The 18,901-nt window shown below is 40.1% G+C and overlaps 1 protein-coding gene across 1 annotated transcript in view; it reads left to right on the top strand.

Moving 5' to 3' along the window:
- EEFSEC (eukaryotic elongation factor, selenocysteine-tRNA specific) overlaps window positions 1-18,901 on the top strand; it is a 337,743-nt gene that overhangs the window by 174,435 nt on the left and 144,407 nt on the right. The window contains exons 3-4 of the mRNA XM_045849702.1: window positions 4,713-4,809; window positions 6,706-6,870. Of these exons, the coding sequence (XP_045705658.1) occupies window positions 4,713-4,809; window positions 6,706-6,870 (262 nt within the window). The remainder of the gene's footprint in view (window positions 1-4,712; window positions 4,810-6,705; window positions 6,871-18,901) is intronic.

Here is an 18,901-nt window from a genome sequence, read left to right as displayed (position 1 = left end):
AGCTGGATGTTGTCTTGGTTCTTTTTGGGCTCTAATGCTGTAGGCTGGGGAACTCAGGTTACAGTTCAGACCCCCACTTCTCAGGGGGGATCCCCCAGCTGCTGCAGTATTCCTCCAGCACTTCAGCTGCCGTCTATGGAGCCAGCCCTCTAGTGTCTCCTCTGCACTCCCTACCAGTCATGTTGTATTGAAGGTGTTTCTTCTGTCTGTCTGTAGTTGTAATGCTTCTCTCTCACTATTCAGTTGTTTATTCTAAATTTGCAATTTAGTTGTAATTCCAGACTGGTCCTGGGAGGAGGTTCATGTAGATTCTACTTACTCCTCTTCCATCTTGGATCTCACAGTCAAATTTGGGAAGTTTTTGAAGTTTATTCAGATATTCTTTCTGCCCCTTTTTCTCTTTTCTTTCTGAAATTCTCATATGCTTATGTTGTGTTTGATGATGTCTCAAATATCTTTGTGGCTGTGTTCATATTCTTTCTTTTTTCTTCTTTCTTTTTTCTTTGTTTTCCTCAGATTGGATCATCTCAATTAATCTACCTTTCAGTTTGTTGAGTCTTCTACCTGCTCAAAGCTGTTATTGAGCTCCTCTAGTGGATTTTTAAAACTTAGTTATTATATTTTTCAAGTCCAGAATTTCCATTTGGTTCATTTTTATATAATTTCTAACTCTTTTTTGATATTCTCTATTTGGTGAGATATTACCTTTATTCTTTCCTTTATTTCTTTAGACATACTTTCCTTTATTTCTTTGAACATCCTTAAAACAGTTGATTTAAATAAAAGAAACAAACAAATGAGACATCAAAGAGGAAAGTTTTTGCACAGCAAAAGGAACTAAGAAAATGAAAAGGCAACCCACTTAATGGAAGAACATATTTACCAATGATACATCTGATAATAGGTTGATATCTAAAATATATGAAGACATTGTAATGGGGGGACCTAAAAACCCCAGAATTTATTTTTAAAAAATTGTGTATTTATTCTTACATGTTTAAACTTCAGTCACCTTCAAACTATTCTCCATTTGATGCAATATGCCTATTGAGACTTTTTTTCCACTGCTCAAGGTAATTTTTGAACTCATTGATTTTGATGCCTTTTAGTGCTTCTGCTGGTTTTTTGTTCCACTTCTTCCATATCTGCAAATCATTTCTCTTTGAGGGCATTTTTCTTCTGGGAAAACAAAAGTCACTTGGGGTGAGATCAGGTGAATAGGGAGGGTGGGACACAGAGTCATGCTATTTTTATCAAAAACTGCTCAACACTCAGTACAGTGTGGACAGGTGCACACCTAAATCACCCATCATGAAATGGGCAAACATATTGAAAGAGTCTTCAAAAAAATTCACTGAAGCCAAACACAGCCTCTCACAGCACTACCAGCTCGTATACTGATACAGATGAGTTCCTATAACACTCCCCCAAGAGTGGAAACCTATACTACTAGGGGCCCACCCTCCAGAAGATAATTCTATTTTGGGGGGGGGCAGTCTCTGTCCTGTATACAACTCAACACCAAATGAACAAAATCCAATTAAAAATGGGCAACAGACTTGAATAGGCACTTGTCCAAAGAGGACATACAACATCACTAATCATCAGAGAAATGCAAATTAAAACCACAATGAGATATCACTTCATGCCTGTCAGAATGGCTGTCATCAATAACTCAACAAACAGCAAGTGTTGGTGAGGATATGGAGGAAAGGGAACCCTAGTGCTCTGCTCATGGGAGTGCATATTGGTGCAGCTACTGTGGAAAGCGGTATGGTGATACCTCAAAAATTAGAAATGGAACTGTCTTATGACCCATTAATTCCACTTATGGGAATATATCCAAAGAAACCTGAAACACTAATTTGAAAGAATATATGTACCCCTATGTTTATTATAGGATTGTTTACAATGGCCAAGATTTAGAAGCAGCCCCTGTACCCATCAGTAGATGAGTGGATAAAAAAAGCTGTGGTGCATTAACACCATGGATTACTACTACTCAGCCATATAAAAGAAGGAAACCTTACCTTTTACAACAGCATGGATGGACCTGGAGAGTATTATACTAACTGAAATAAGCCTGTTGGAGAAAGACAAAACCAAATGATTTCACTTATATGTGGAATCTACTGAACAAAATAAACAACATGATAGAAACAGACTCATAGACACAGAGAACACGCTGACAGCTGTCAGATGGGAGGGGGTTTGGAGTTTGGATGGAAAGGTGAAATATTAAGCAAAAAGGACCCCAGACTCATTTACACAGACAATAGTATGGTGATTACTAGAGTAATGGTTGGGGGGTAGGGGGAGATAGAAGAGGGTAAAGGCAGATAGATAGTGACAGAAGAAGACTAGACTTTGGGTGGTGAACCCACAATACAATATACAAATAATCTATTATAGAATTGTTTACTTAAAACCCATACAATTTTATTAACCAATGTCATCCCAATAAATTTGTTAAAATGTTTTTACTGAAAAAGGTATAAAGTTTTTGTCTAGTGGGGCTTCCTCGGGAACGGTTTCTTTTAACTCTTTTTTTCTTGACTATGGATCATAATCTTGTTTTCTTGCATGTATTGTGAACTTCGTTGAAAACTTGACATTTAAAATAATATAAAATGCAATATTGGAAATCAGATTCTCCCCTTCTCCCACATTTCCATAGTTTTCTATTATTTCTTTAGTAACTTTTATAAACTAATTCTGTAAAGCCATGTGTGACCACTGAAACCTCTGCCCAGTTAGTTTGTCAACTAATAGTTTGAAATTTCCTTAAATGTCTGGAACCATTATGTCTCCCAATCTTTGCCAAGGGTCTCTATGTGCATGTTGGGCCATGCTTTTAATGCTCAGGCTGGCAGCTAACATGCTGCCTTTGCTTTCACTTCTTGCTTGCATAGAATATCAAAGTGAACAGAGCTGAGGGCCTTCTCAGGTCTTTTTTGATTATGCACAGTGCCTTGGGCATGCCCTCAGCCCTATGCCTACAAGTATCCTAGAGTCCCAGAAATCTAAGCTTTATGGTCAGCCTGTTGTTTGCCAATCTGTTATATTTGCCTCAGGCAAATGTTAAACAATTGCTTCTGATTATTTTCAACAAAATAATCAGAGGCAATTGCCCCCCCTCCCCCAAAAAGCTGTTTGCCTGCAAAGCAGGTCAAATAAGGATAGCCTGGCAAGTGGGGTCTTCCAGCAAACTGCCAGATAGGAAAAATAATGACAGTTCTCTGGGAGAGGGGCTTTAATGGAATTCAAACCCATTATGCATTATTTAGTGACCTTCAGCCTACTGGTTTTCACTCTGCAGATGCTGGTTGGGCAGGGGTAAATGGGAATAAGGCAAAGTAAAATGCTATAAAACTTATTCTTACTGAGATTCAGATTTTTCTTGAGTAAACATTCCACAGATTGCCACAAGCCTTTGGTTAATTTCTAGAGTTCTGAAAAAGTATATTCTGATAATTTTGCCACTGTTCTGATTGCTTTTCTGGAGGAGAGGCTTTTTGAATGTCTTGACCATTTTGCATTTTGCTGATTTTTCAATGTATGTTGAGTCTTGGACTTATACCCCATGAATTTATCTCAAAGGAAGGCAAAAAAAAAAAAGTGTCAGTCATGTCTACCATGTGTATCATAGGGTTATTTTATAATAGTGAAAAACTTGAAATGTTCTAAATGAGTAACAGTAGGGAAAAAGGCATGTAAATTCTGGATCACACTGTTATGCAGCTGTTAAAAATGAAAGAGGAAGCCTTGGGAGGTGGGAGGGTAACATAGAAACTATGATCCTTGGTTCTAGGATCAGATGGGCTGGATTGGAGTTTGGCTTTGAGATTTATAGCCAGTGACTTGGACCAAATTAATTTGGCTCTCTAACCCTTGGTTTCTCATCTATAAAATGGTGACAATTTCATAGTGGTGGTGTGAGGTTTCAGTGAAAGTGCCCATGGTATATGCTTGGCTCAGCCAAGTTAGTTATTGTTGCATTTGCTGCCATTTAACAGAAAAATCTTTATGATATAATGGCAAATAAACTACGATATAAAATTGTGTGCATACTATAATCATAATGTTAAAAATATAATTCCTTGGCAATGTGTTGAAGAACCAAGGTTAGAAGAAAGCACATCACAGTGATGGGATGATGGGTTGTATATTTTCCCTTTTCCATTTTTTTCCAATAGAAAAGATAAATCTCTTCTTAAAGAAAAAGGGGCTCTCTGGCAAAGTCCCAGGAGGAATGGCCTCCATTACACTGGGGTGGTACAGATGCTTTCCTTGGTGCATCTTCAGGGGCTTTTTGGTCACCATTATTACCTGAGTCTCTGAAGGGGACTAAAAGGTATTTATTGGTCTTTAAGGGGTCTTTAATTTAGAGGCCTGGGGGCCAGGGTTTACTGCTGCCTCCTGGGGGGGGCATTGTGAAAGGGGGGGGGCGTTCTGAAAGTGGAGGTTAAAACCCAGGAATACCCTTTTAAAATCTGTCGTTTAATATAAGACATTTCCCTTTGGGGCCTCCATTTCCTCATCTGCCAAGTAGAATGCAGTGGCACTCTGTTTAGGTGCTTCTGAAAAGGAGGAAAAGAGAGAACACCCGAGTGCTCAGCATTCTTTTTTGGGTGATTCACAGATGTGTTTTGTGTTCTGTGTTCATGCTGATGATCTAACTAACGATGGTGGGACTTGTTTTTCTGTTCCAGGTTCCAAGGTGCACCGATTATAGCTGTGGCAGCTAAGCCTGGGGGACCAGAGGCCCCTGAAACAGAAGCTCCACAGGGCATCTCAGAGCTCATTGAGGTACTGTTAACTTGGATCCAGGTTGGTCTCTCACCCCAACTCTGCTCAGGCAGGTTCCTTTCTGTCCTGCTCAGCCGGAGAGAGAAAGAGACAGCCTCAGCAAGGGGACTTTGAGGTGGTTCCTTTAAACCACCTCCATACTCTATAATGCATTCTCCCTAAAAATTAATCCCAAACAGAACTGAAGGCTTCCACCCTTCTAAGCCTTTCTTTTTCCTTTCTCTTGTCAAACACCTCCACACAGACAAAGCAGATCCTGTTAGTCTGGAATTATGGGTCCATGTCATTTGTTTCAGTACTTCAGATTGTTCCAGCACCTCCAGTGTGTCCCACCTGGGGGCCCATGAGGCAGGGGAAGGAGATGGGCCCAGTAGTAGTGGCAGTGCCGCTTAGGTCCTATGACCTTTACCAAAGCAGTGGAAGCTTCATCTTCTAAAGCCATGGGCCAGAGGCTGTTCCTACAGGTTGGGTAGTGGTAGACAGAGGGAGGGAGTGCAGCCATTCACAGGGCACGCAGGGCAGCCAGCAGGCATGGTACAGGTGGGGAGGGGGTAGTGATGCTTCAGTGGAAATGGCAATGAGACTGGGATCTGCAGTGCCTCTGCTGAGCACTTGAGGCAACTCAGAAGGCTGGAGTGCTGAGGTGCATTGACTCTCAGGTGGCTTGCAGTGCTGACCCTACCTCCTGCTCTCTCTGTGACCTTCGGCACATGACCTGCTCTCCCTTGACTCAGTTCCCTCACTTAGAAAGTAGGGAAGATAATAGCACCATTTTTCTTGTGGAGTTGGTGTGAGGTTTAAATGAGTTAATGTGTATAATGTGATCGGAAGTGCTATTCAGTTTACTATGATGATGAGGAATGATTATCACATACTAGGAACTGCACTAAGCTCTTTACATGCAAGATCATTAACATTCATAGTGACCCTGGGAGGCTTAAATTATTCATTCCCATTTTTCGTAGGAAGAATCTGAGATTCAGAGAAGTTAAGTAACTTGCCCAAGGTCTTACGGCAAGTATGTGGTAGAGTTAGGATTCACAACCAGTTTGATTTTTGGTGGGTTCTGGGGTCTGCCTGGATCCACAGAGCCAAGGTCAGGTGTGACTGTGTGCTACCACTGTTTCTGTAATTACACAGGGGTGTTCATCTTGCTGTCTTAATAAAACCAATATTTTCTGAGTAATGCTTTTGTTACTTTTGCACCAACTCCAGAGATCACTGGTCTGGGAGCTTGGTACAGGTGTGTTAAAGCAAAATCCACAAGTATATTGCTATAAAAGATGTTTGTGTATTCCTTTTTTTAAAAAAAAAGATTTTATTTATTTATTTTTAGAGAGGGGAAGGGAAGGAGAAAAGGGGGGGAGAAACATTGATGTGTGATTGCTTCTTGCTTGCCCCCCTCCAGGGACCTGGCTCGAAACCTAAGCATGTGCCTTGGACTGAGAATTGAACTGGTGACCCTTTGGTTCGCAGGCCAGCATTCAGTCCACTGAGCTACAGCAGCCAGGGCTGTGTATTCCTTTAAGAAGCCTCTGCACAAATCTCAGGCCTAGCCTGCTTTGAATTTCTAATCTTTTTCTAAAAGAATTGTTAACACAAGATTAAGAGTTGGGAACATTTATAACCAAATAACTTTTTGACAGAAAGTAGCAAAATAAAAGGAATAATACAGTCTTCATTTTTATTTTTTTAATGGTAATTAGCTCTGACACCATCTCCAAGCACATAGATGGATGGCATGAGGAAAACAGGCAGGTTAAGGTTTAAGCATGTGGAAAGTCAACAGAAAAGAAAAAGCAGATTGCCTGGGTACTGTCACACCCTCTGCCTTCCCCTGCCCTGCCCCATCCAGTCTTCTTCTGACAGAATGTGGCAGCAGCATCTCTTTTCTAGCTCCTGACGTCCCAGATATCCATCCCAACGAGAGATCCCTCGGGACCATTCCTCATGTCTGTGGACCACTGTTTCTCCATCAAAGGCCAGGGCACTGTGATGACAGGGACCATCCTCTCAGGCTCCATCAGCCTCGGTGACAGTGTGGAGATTCCTGCCCTCAAGGTCAGTTTTACCTTATTCTTTCTTTTGCCTTTTCTCTCTAGTGGAAAGGGAGAGGGATGACCTCTTTGTCTGTAACCGCTTAGCCTGCTAAGTCTGTTTCCTAGGGCTGGCCAGCTGGCTCTGCTCTGCTCCATCTCCTTTCATGCCTTGACTGGATTCTAGAACTACCTCTCCCCTAATTTGTATATAACAGACCACTTTTGGAAGTTTATGATGTACCCATGATGAACTTCCCAAGTAGGTGTCCTTTATAGATAACCAAACTGAGACCCCAGAAGGTGCATTGGGCTCGGCACTATGTGGTCAACAAGTAAGGTGCTAGATGCAAATCCCCTTTTTATAAGCTCCCTGTGTCAGGGTGGCAAGTACATGTTGGACTCATTCCTGGGTACCTTCCTCTTAATCACAAAAATTTCAAATTAAACACAATTAGAATTTTGTATTGTTCAGTTATACAAACTGGAAGACATATAGATGAGTTTCACACTCCTAGTGACAGCTGGCAGATGCCATGTCATCTCTTTGGAGACCTGTGAGAAGGATGTACAGCTGGATGTCTCCCCATCTCCCCAAACTTGGGGCAACTTCTGACTAGCTCCAATTTAAAAGATGTTCAGTGGCCTTGATACTTTCCTTCTTCATTGGGCTTTTCTTATGGCTTTAGTTTACAGGAGAAGAAAAACTTATAGCCTTCCTAACTGCCCATTTATTCCCCCTTTACTCAGGGGGTATAAAGGTAGGGAACAAGGCTAGTTAGAAGTAGGAAGACCCTACTAGGAATTTGGTGTCCAGGGCAATTCTCTAGTTCTAGAGGAACCCAGAGTACAGGGAAGTGGCAGCACATACTTGGCCCTGTGTATTCAACCAGGGACACTTGGCCCTGTACATACAACCAGGATGTATTCACAGCCCTTGGTAAATGAGCTTAGTTTGCATGATAATGGGAATTCTCCTTGGAGGGCTATGTGTTGATACAGCTCTACAGCTCACTAGCTATAGTAGTCAGGGTCCACCAGGGAAACAGAACCAAAAGTGTGTGTGTGTGTGTGTGTGTGTGTGTGTGTGTGTGTGTGTATACAGAGAGGGAGGGAGGGAGAGGGGCGGGGAGAGAGAGAGAGAGAGAGAGAGATGTATTTTAAAGAATTGGCTCACATGATTGTGAGGTTTGGCAAGTCCAAAATCCATAGGGTGGACCAGCAAGATGGAGACCCAGGGAAGAGTTGCAATTTAAGTCTGAAGGCTGGCAGAATTTCCTCTTCTTCTGGAGAGGTCAGTGTTTTTTTCTATTCAGGCCTTCAGCTGATTGGATTATATTCACATTCACAGTGGAAATACATCTGCTTTACTCAGTCTATCCATTTAAAGGTTAATCTCAACCCAAAAGACCCTCACAGAAACATCCAGGATAATGCTTGACCAAATATCTGGGTACAGTGGCACAACCAAGTTGACACAAAATTAACCATCACATTGGGGCAAGGAAGGCCATGATTTCAGTATCATCACTGAGCAAAGGGAGGGCAAAGGAACACCTGTGCTTTGTGTTGGCCATTCCTGGTCTAGGGCATCCAGAGACGATCTAGGAAAGGGCATTTTAAGGGTAAGAGGAATGGCCAGGGCTTTCCCTAGGTAAAGGAAAATTCAGGTTTAATTCTTCCCCCTCCACTTATTTTATGGTAGTGTAACTATTGTTTCCTCATGCAGGACTAGGGGTAACAGGGAGGAGTCTCCTGATCAGGGAGGACCAACCAAAGAAAAGCTTTTTTTGTATGCCTGAGGCTGGCCAGGTTTCAGGGCTCCCTGGTGTGGCAGCAGGAGTTAGAGGGTGAGGCCCTGCCCTTCCCTGTCCTAGGGCCTTCATTGACACTGTGGGTCATCATTCCCTCTTCAACTGGCTGTTGTGTATCCTCCTCTGAAGGCCATTAGTCCTGGATTAAATCAGATCTATGTTGTATAAGAACTAAAAGCATAAACCTTAAAAAATAGCACAAAATTATGAAAATAAACCTAATTTATATTTAACAAATTTAAGATTCTAATAGTGATTGTGTATTAATACTTAGCTGGAACAGAGAATGAATTAAATACTAAATTTCTTTCTATTTCTTGTGCTCCCTTAGGCAGACCCCTTGAGGCCCCCCTAATCCAACATCCCTCTGCCCTGGGGGAAGACATGTCTGCAGCCTGGGAGAGCAGCTAGTAGTAGGAAGGAAGTGTCAGAAGATGGCTGTGTGGGAGACAGACTTAGAATTGGTAATACCTGAGGCTCTAGACTCTAGAGTATAGAGGGAGGAAAAGATATGTGATGACAGGATCAGTGACTGCAATGCTAGGGCCAAGGGTATGGGGGAGGGCTGAGGCTGTGATAGCCTTATTAAGTAGACAGGGATGTTTGAGTGGGGACATGTTCTGAGGTCTTTGCTATTCTTCTTGTCCTTACCAAGATATAACTTATTTATCGGATCCCAATTACATATTTATATTACTTGGATATGTGGAAGGAGTTTGGCACACATAAATTTAATGCTCCTCTTGCTTTTGTGTACCTGTTTTCCCCCAGCCTACTTTTCAACCCTTTTAGTATCAATAGCTCTATGATTTTCTGATTTACTACTCAAGGAAACAGAACTTGTAAGCAGTGAACTTAGATATCTGGCTGAGGAGTCTTCCAAGCAAAGTGTGGAGGGTGTACCCTTGTTTTCTTTGCTGCCTGTAGTATATATGAGAGGAAGGGAATGGATTGAAGAAGGAACTCTTAGCAAAAGGAACCAGCACTTGATGATTTGGGAGAGTTTTGGCCTTTCCAGATTCCAAAGAATGCTACAGGTAGGAAATTCTCTGTGAGAAAACGTGCTCTGGTAAAAGACTAAGGGCAAGGCTGGACAGCCTTTGCAGACGAGTTTCTTTTGAGAAATCAGCTGACAGTCTTATGGGAACTCCTTTGTAGGCAATTATGTGCTATTCTCTTGTTGCTTTTGATTCTCTCTTTATCTTTAACCTTTAGTATTTTAAGTATGATACATCTTGGTGTGGTCCTCCTTGTGTCCATCTTATTTGGGATTCTCTGTGCTTCTTGCACTTGTATGTCTATTTCCTTCACCAAATTAGGGAAGTTTTCTTTTATTATTTTTTCAAATATGTTTCTGATTTCTTGTTTTTTCTCCATATGCCCCCCATGATATGAATTTTGAAACATTTTCAGTTCTACAAGAGGCTCCTTACACTATCCTTTATTTTTTTTTCTTCTTCTTCTTGCTGTACTGATTGGATGTCTTTTTCTTCCTTATGTTCCAAATCATTGATTTGATCCTTGGCCTCATCCACTCTGCTATTGATTCCCTGTAAATTGTTCTTTATTTTAATTAATGTCTCCTTCATTTCTGATTGGGCCATTTTTATGCTGTTGAATTACCCATTGTGTTCATTGAGCATCCTTATAACCTGTGTTCTGAACTCTGCATCTGAGAGATTGCTTATCTCCATTTCATTTAGTTCTTTTTCTGGAATTTTGTTTTTTCATTTGGCCCATATTTCTTTGTCTTCTCATTTTGACAGTCTCCTTGTGTTTGTTTCTATGTATTAGGTAGAGCTGCTTTGATTCTGTGTCTTGGTAGCATGGCCTGATGTAATTTGTGTCCTATAGGGTCCAGTGGCACAGCCTCCCCTGTCTTCCAAGCTGGGTACTCAAAATGTGCCTTCCACATGGGCTGAGCACTCCCTCCTCTTGTAGATGCGTCTTGATTGCTGTCAGAAGGTCAATGGGAAGGATTTACCCAGTCTAGATAGCTGGTAGAACTGGCTATGACCCCTGGCCAGCAATTACCTCCTTCCATGGCTTATGGAGATGGTTTGGGTGGTACTCGGACATGGTCTGTAACTGTCCACTGCAGGCACAGGCTCTGAGGTTTCCAGGGTGGTACCGGCCAAGGTCAGCCTCTACCTGTGTTTTGTCTCGGGCCCCTTGGTGTAAGCTATAAAATGATCTGCAGGTGACTGCTACTAGTGCTGGGCCCGGGGCCACTCAGTGAGAGGTGTGGGGGCTGAGCTCAGCTGTTGTTTGCTTGAGAAGATTTAGGAAGGTCTGAAGCTTGTGCCTAGCCTAACCTTTCATAAGGAAAAGCCACTGTTATCAGCTTGGCCTATGAGTTGGATGGGGCAGACCTTTAGGTAATTGTCAGGACAGGGTTTACTGTGAAAGCCAAGTTGATGGAGATTCAGATATGGTGCCACCACACTGTGTTTCTGTTTACATAAGGGCTCAGAAAAGGTACAAGGGCTTCTGTCTGCAGTTATGTCTGGGAGGAGGCTGTCCCTCAGCTCTTGCCCTGATGCCAGACACTTTAGTTCCCCATATGTCACTGGTGCCCTTCAAAGTGCTACCCCAGTGCTAGAGTGCAGAGGGAATGAGTCTGAGTAAGTCCATGTGCAATATGAGGCCCTATAAGAGGAGAGGTCTGAGAATCCCACAGTTTCTTCTGCCGACCCAATCCTCACTGGTTTTTTACAGCCTGAAGTTATGGGGACTTATCTTCCTGGCATTAGAACCCTGGCTGGGTGGTCTGGTGTGGGGCTGGAATACCTTACTCCTGAGATATCCCATCATTTTTTATTCACCACACATGGGTTTGTGACCAGCCTGTTCTGTATCTCTGCCCCTTCATCCCTCCTACCTGTGTGACTAAATGTGGTTTCTTTAATTCTTTAGTTGTTAGACTTCCATACAGTTCAATTATCTGACCATTCTGGGTGGTATTTGTTCTGTAGATTAGCTTTAATTTTGCTAGGTTGTATGAGGAGTTGAGCTGTTTACTTATGCCTCCAGGTTGACTGGAAGTCCTTGGTATTAATTTTGTATCCTGCAACTTTGCTGAATATTTTTATCAGTTCTAGAAGCTTCTTGGTGGAATTTTTAGGGTTCTGTATATATAGTATGATGTCATCTGCAAATAATGACAGTTTTACTTTTTCCTTTACAATTTGGGTGCCTTTTATTTTTTCTTGTCTGATTGCTGTGGCTAGGACTTCCAGTACTATGTTGAATAAGAGCACTGAAGACAGACATCCCTGTCTTCTTGTTCTTAGTCTTAAGGGAAACACCTCTAGTTTTTGTCCATTGAGTGGGATGTTCAGTGGTTTTGTCATATATGGCCTTTATTAAGTTGAGGTATGTTCTCTCTATTCCCACTTTCCTGAGTGTTTCTATCATAAATGGGTACTGGATTTTATTAAATATTTTTTCTACATCTATTAATATCATTTTTATCTTTCATCTTGTTTATGTGGTATATTATGTTTATAGATTTGCAGATATTATACCAACCTTGCTTCCCTGCATAAATCCCATTTGATCATGGTACATGACTTTTGTGATTAATTGCCATGTTCCATTTGCTAATATTTTGTTGAGCATTTTAGTATCTATGTTCATCGAGGATATTAGCATATAATTTTCTTTCTTTGTAGTGTTTTTATCTGGTTTTGGAATTAGGATAATGCTGGCCTCGTAATATGAGCTTCGGAGTCTTCCCTCCTATTGAATTTTTTGGAATAGTTTGAGAAGGAGGAGTGTTGGTTCTTCCCATAACATTTGGTGAAATTCACTCTTCCAGGTCTTTTGTTTGTTAGGAGTTTTATTACTGCTTCAATTTCACTAGGTGTAATCTGTCTATTCAGATTCTCTGATTCTCCCTGATTTAGTTTTGGAAGATTGTATGTTTCTAGGAATTTATAAATTTCATCCAGATTATCCAATTTGTTGGCATAGAGTTGTTTCTAATATTTTCTTACAATCCTTTGTCTTTTTTGGTGTCATTTGTTACCTCTCCTCTTTCATTTCTCATTTCGTTTATTTGGGTCCTCTCTTTTTTTTTCTTGATGAGTCTGGTTAGATTTGTCAATCTTGTTTACCTTTTCAAAGAACCAGCTTTTGGATTCATTGACCTTTTGTATCATTTTTAAATTTTAATTCTTTACTTTTATTTTATTTATTTTTAAAAAATAGGTTTTATTGATTATGCTATTATAGTTGTCCCGTTTTTTCTCTCCTTTATTCCCTTCCACACTGTACGCCCTCTCACCATCATTCCCCTACCTTAGTTCATGTCCATGAGTTGTACATATAAGTTCTTTGTCTTCTACATTTCCCGTACTATTCTTAACCTCTCCTTGTCTATTTTTTACTTACCATTTATGTTTCTTATTCTCTGTACCTTTTCCCCCATTCTCCCCCACCCCCTCCCTGCTGATAACCCTCCATGTGATCTCTATTTCTGTGAATCTATTACTGTTCTAGTTTTTTGCTTAATTTGTTTTGGGTTTTTTGTTTTGTTTTGTTTTGTTTTGTTTAGATTCTGTTGTTGATAGTTGTGAGTTTGTTGTCATTTTACTGTTCATACCTTTTATCTTCTGTTTCTTAGACAAGTCCCTTTAACATTTCATATAATAAGGGCTGAGTGATGATGAACTCCATTAACTTGACTTTTTCTGGGAAGCACTTTATCTGCCCTTCCATTCTAAATTACAGCTTTGCTGGATAGAGTAATCTTGGATGTAGGTCCTTGCCTTTTTATGACTTTGAATACTTCTTTCCAGCCCCTTCTTGCTTGCAAGGTTTCTTTTGAGAAAACAGATGATAGTCTTTTGGGAACTCCTCTGTAGGTAACTGTCTCCTTTTCTCTTGCTGTTTTTCAGATTCTCTCATCTTTAATCTTGAGTAATATAATTATGGTGTGCCTTGTTGTGTGCTTCCTTGGGTTCAACTTTTTTGGGACTCTGAACTTCCTGGACGTCCTGGAAGTCTGTTTTCTTTGCCAGATTAGGGAAATTATCCTTTGTTATGTTTTCAAATAAGCTTTCAATTTTTTGCTCTTCCTGTTCTCCTTCTGACACCCCTATGATTTGGATGTTGGAATGTATCAAGTAGTCCCGAAGGTTCCTAAGCCTCTCCTCCTTTTTTTGAATTCTTGTTTCTTCATTCTGTTCTGGTTGACTGTTTCTTTCTTCTTTCTGCTCCAAAACGTTTATTTGAGTTACAGTTCCCTTCCCCTCACCGTTGGTTCCCTTTAATTCACTTTTCATAGCCTTCACTTTTTCCTCTATTTTTGGACCATACTCAACCATTTCTGTGAGCATCCTGATTACCAGTGTTTTGAACTCTTCATCTATTAGGTTGGCTATCTTTTCTTGCTTGGTTGTATTTTTTTCAGAGCTCTGATCTGTTCTCTCATTTGGTCCATATTTCTTGGTCTCAGCATGCCTGTCACGTAGTAAGGGGCGGAACTTTAGGTATTGCGAGGGCAGAGCCACCTATATCTTTGCACTGTGGTGCTGTATGGGGTGGAGGGGTCCAAGAGGGAACAATGCCTCTTGCTCAGATCTTAGTGGCTTCCAGTCACTTCCTCTGCTACCCACAGGTAAATTGGGCCCTTTTGGTGCTGGTTTCCAGGTGGGTGGTTTTATGTACATTGTAGGACCCTATGGGTCTCTCCAACGAACTCTCCTGTGAGGCTGGGAGTTCCTCCTGCCACCTCAACCCCCACAGGTTTTTACAGTCAGATGTTTTTAGGCTTTATTTCTCTGCACTGGAACCCTGGGTTGTGTAGTCTGTCTTGCCCTCTGGTTGTTCCTCCCGGTTTATCTTCAGACAAATGTGGGATCTCCTGCTCTGCCAGCCACTGACTCACCTGCTCTGGTCCTCCAGCATCTGACTTGCTGTGAGTCCTCTCCACTTCAGTTGCCCCACCTACCAGTCTGGATGAATGTTTCTTCTGTAACTCCTTGGTTGTGGGACTTCCATACAGTTTAATTTTCTGGCTGTTCTGGTTATTGTTTGTTTTTAAATTTGTTGTTCTCCTTTTGATTGTGCGAGGAGGCAAAGTGTATCTACCTACGCTTCCATCTTAGCTGAACATCCTGTATCATTTTTTTAGAGTCTATTTCATTTATTTCTGCTCTGATCGTTATTATTCCCTTCCTTGTATTCACTTTGGACTTCACTTGTTGTTCTTTTCCAGGTTCCTTTAAATGTAAAGTTAGATTGTTTATTTGAGCTTTTTCTTGTTTCTTGAGGTAGGCCTGTATTGCTTTGCATTTCCCTCTTTGGACTGCTTTCTCTGTGTCCATCTGTGTTCTCCATGGTTGTTGTTTTCCCATTTTCATTTATTTCAAGTTATCTTTTCCTTTCTTAATCTCATTGTTAACCCATTCATTGTTTATTAGCATGTTATTCAGCTTCCATGTCTTTGTGTGTTTTTCAGTATTTTTCTTGTGATTGATTTTTAGTCTCTTAACATTGTGGTCAGAGAAGATACTTGATATGATTTCAATTTTCTTAAATTTATTGAGACTTGTTTTGTGTCCTGTCATGTGGTTTATCCTAGAAAATATTCCATGTGCACTTGGAAAGTATATATATTCTGTTGCTTTGTGGTGAACTGCTCTGAAGATATCAATTATATCCATTTGGTCTAGTGTGTCATATTAGACTGCTGTCTCCATGTTGATTTTCTGCCTGGAAGATCTATACATTGAAATCAATGGGGTGTTAAAATCACTTACTATGTCTGTGTTTCTTTCAGTCTGTCCCTTACATCCATCAGGATTTGCTTATATGTTTAGGTGTTCCTGTGTTGGTTGCTTACCAAATAGATGTTTACTGGGGTTACAGCATCTTTTTAGATTGTTTCCATTTTGATTATGTAGTGTTTTTTTTTTATTTTAATCATTGTTCAAGTACAGTTTTCTCCATTTTACTCTTATTCCAGCTCACCCACCCATCCCTCCCCACTTCCCTCCCATTACCACCCTCCCCCTAATTTTTGTCCATGTATCCTTTAAATTTGTTCCTGTAAACCCTTCCCATTCTCCCCTGAAATTCCCTCTTCTCTGCCCTCTGGTTACTGTCAGCTTGTCCTCTATTTCAGTGTCTTTGGTTATATTCTCCTTGTTTCTTTGTTTTGTTGATTAGGTTCCTATTAAAGGTGAGATCATATGGTATTTGTCTTTCACTGCCTGGCTTATTTTGCTTAGAATAATTCTTTCCAGCTGCATCTAAGCTGTTCCAAAGGGTAGGAGCTCCTTCTTTCTTTCTGCTGCATAGAATTCCATTGTGTAAATGTACCATAGTTTTTTGATCTATTCATTTACTGATGGGCATCTAGGTTGCTTCCAGCACTTAGCTATTGTAAATTGTGCTGCTATGAACATTGGGGTGGAAAGGTTCTTTTGTATTGGTGTTTTAGTGTTCTTAGGATAAAGTCCCAGCAGTGGAATCCCAGGGTCAAAAGGCAGATCCATTTTTAGTTTTCTGAGGAAGTTCCATACTGCTTTCCACAGTGGTTGTACCAGTCTGCAGTCCCACCAACAGTGCACTAGGGTCCCCTTTTCTCCACAACCTCTCCAACACTTGTTTGTTGCTTTGTTTATGATGGCCATTCTGACTGGTGTGAAGTGGTATCTCACTGTGGTTTTAATTTGCATCTCTCTGATACCTAGCGATATTGAACATCGTTTCATGTGTCTTTAGATCCTCTGTATGTCCTCCTTGGAGAAGTGTCTGTTCAAGTCCTTTGCCCATTTTTTAATTGGGTTCCTTGTCTTCTTAGAGTGGAGTCACGTAAGTTCTTTATGTATTTTGGAGATTAAACCATTGTCTGAGATATCATTGGCAAATATGTTTTCCCATACAGTTGACTCTCTTTTTATTTTGATACTGTTTTCTTTAGCCTTGCAGAAGCTTTTTATTTTGATGAGGTCCCATTTGTTTATTCTTTCTTTTATGTCCCTTGCTCTAGTGGGCATGTCAGTAAAAAAGTTTCTGTGTGAAATATCTGAGATTTTCCTACCTACGTTCTCCTCTATGACTTTAATGGTATCATAGTTTATATTTAAGTCTTTTATCCAGTTTGAGTTTATTTTTGTATAAGGTGTAAGTAATTTCATTTTTTTGCACATAGCTGTCTAGTTCTCCCAACACCATTTGTTGAAGAGGCTATTTTTACTCCATTTTATGTTGCTGCCTCCTCTGTCAAATGTTAATTGACCATAGAGACTTGGGTTTATTTCTGGGCTCTTTGTTCTGTTCCATTGGTCCATATGCCTGTTTTTATGCCAGTACCAGGCTGTTTTGATTACAGTGGCCTTGTAGTATAGTTTGGTATCAAGTATTATGATCCCTCCTACTTTACTCTTCTTTCTCAAAATTGCAGCCACTGTTCGGGGTCATTTATAGTTCCATATAAATTTTTGAAGTGTTTGTTCTATGTGTGTGAAATAAGCCATTGGTACGTTAATAGGTATTGTATTGAATGTGTAAATCTCCTGGGTAGTATGGACATTTTGGTGATATTAATTCTTCCAATCCATGAACACGGTATATGTTTCCATTTGTTTGTGTCTTCCTTGATTTCTTTCCTCAGTGTTATGTAGTTTTCTGAATACAGGTCTTTTACCTCTTTGGTTAGGTTTATTCCTAGGTATTTTATTTTTCCTTTTGCTATTTCAAATGGAATTTTTTTCTTGATTTCTGCTTCTACTGTTTCATTGTTGGTGTACAGAAATACCTTTGATTTTTGAATATTGACTTTGTATCCTGTTGTTTTGCCAAATTGATTTATTAGGTCAAGCAGTTTTTTGGTGGAGTCTATAGGATTTTCTAGGTACACTATCATGTCATCTGCAAACAGTGACAGTTTTTTTTCCTCCTCTCCAATTTGGATGCCTTTTATTTCTTTTTCTTGCCTGATCATTTTGGCTAAAACTTCCAGTACTATATTGAATAGAAGTGGTGAAAGTGGACAGCCTTGTCTTGTTCCTGATCTTAGTGGAAAAGATTTTAATTTTTGCTCATTGAGTATGATGTTGGCTGTAGGTCTTTCATATATGACCTTTGTTATGTTGAGGAATGCTCCCTCTGTTCCCACTTTGCAGAATGTTTTTATCATAAATGAGTACTGTACCTTATCAAATGCTTTTTCTGCATCAATTGATATGATCATGTGGTTTTTGTCTTTGCTTTTGTTTACACGATATATTACATTTACTGATTTGCGAATATTGTACCATCCTTGCATCCCTGGAATGAATCCCACTTGGTCATGGTGTATGATCTTTTTAATGTATTGTTGAATGCAGTTTGCCAGTGTTTTGTTGAGGATTTTAGCGTCAATGTTCATCAGTAATATCGGCCTGAAGTTTTCTTTCTTTGTTGTGTCTTTATCTGGTTTTGGGATTCGGATGATGTTGGCTTCATAAAAAGAGTTTGGGAGACTCCCATCTTTTTGGATTTTTGTGGAATAGTATGTGAAGGATAGGGGTTAGCTCTTCCTTAAATGCTGTGTAGAATTCTCCTGTGAAACCATCTGGTCCAGGGCTTTTGTGTGTTGGGAGTTTTTTGATTACTGCTTCAATTTCTTTTGCTGTTATTGGTCTGTTCAGGCTTTCTGCTTCTTCTTCATCGAGTTTTGGAGATTATATTTTTCTAGAAATTTGTCCATTTCACCTAGGTTTTCAAATTTCTTGGCATACAGTTCTTTGTAGTAATTTCTTACAATCCTTTGTATTTCTGTGGTATCTGTTGTAATCTCTCCTCTTTCATTTCTGATTGTGTTTATTTGGGTCTTCTCTCTTTTTTTTCTTGATGAGCCTGCTTAAAGGCTTGTTGATTTTATCTTTTCAAAGTACCAGCTCTTGGATTCATTGATCCTTCGAATTGTGCTTTTAGTCTTTATGTCATTTAATTCTGCTCTGATCTTGGTTATTTCCTTCCTTCTGCTTGCTCTGGGCTGTCTTTGTTGTTGTTCCTTAAGTTCTTGTAGACGTAGGGTTAGGTTGTTTGTTTGAAATATTTCTGTGTTTTTTAGGCATGCCTGTATTGCTATGAACTTCCCTCTCAGGACTGCCTTGGCTGTGTCCCATAAGTTTTGGGTTTTTGTGACTTCATTTTCATTTGTTTTCAGAAACCTTTTGATTTCTTCCCTAATTTCATTCTTGACCAATTCATTGTTTAATAGCATGCTATTTAGTCTCCATGATT

This window comes from Phyllostomus hastatus, unplaced genomic scaffold (assembly GCF_019186645.2).
Source record: "Phyllostomus hastatus isolate PE091 unplaced genomic scaffold, TTU_PhHast_1.1 phas_contig_80, whole genome shotgun sequence".
Classification (NCBI taxonomy): domain Eukaryota; kingdom Metazoa; phylum Chordata; class Mammalia; order Chiroptera; family Phyllostomidae; genus Phyllostomus; species Phyllostomus hastatus.
This window is presented reverse-complemented; position numbering and strand designations above follow the sequence as displayed.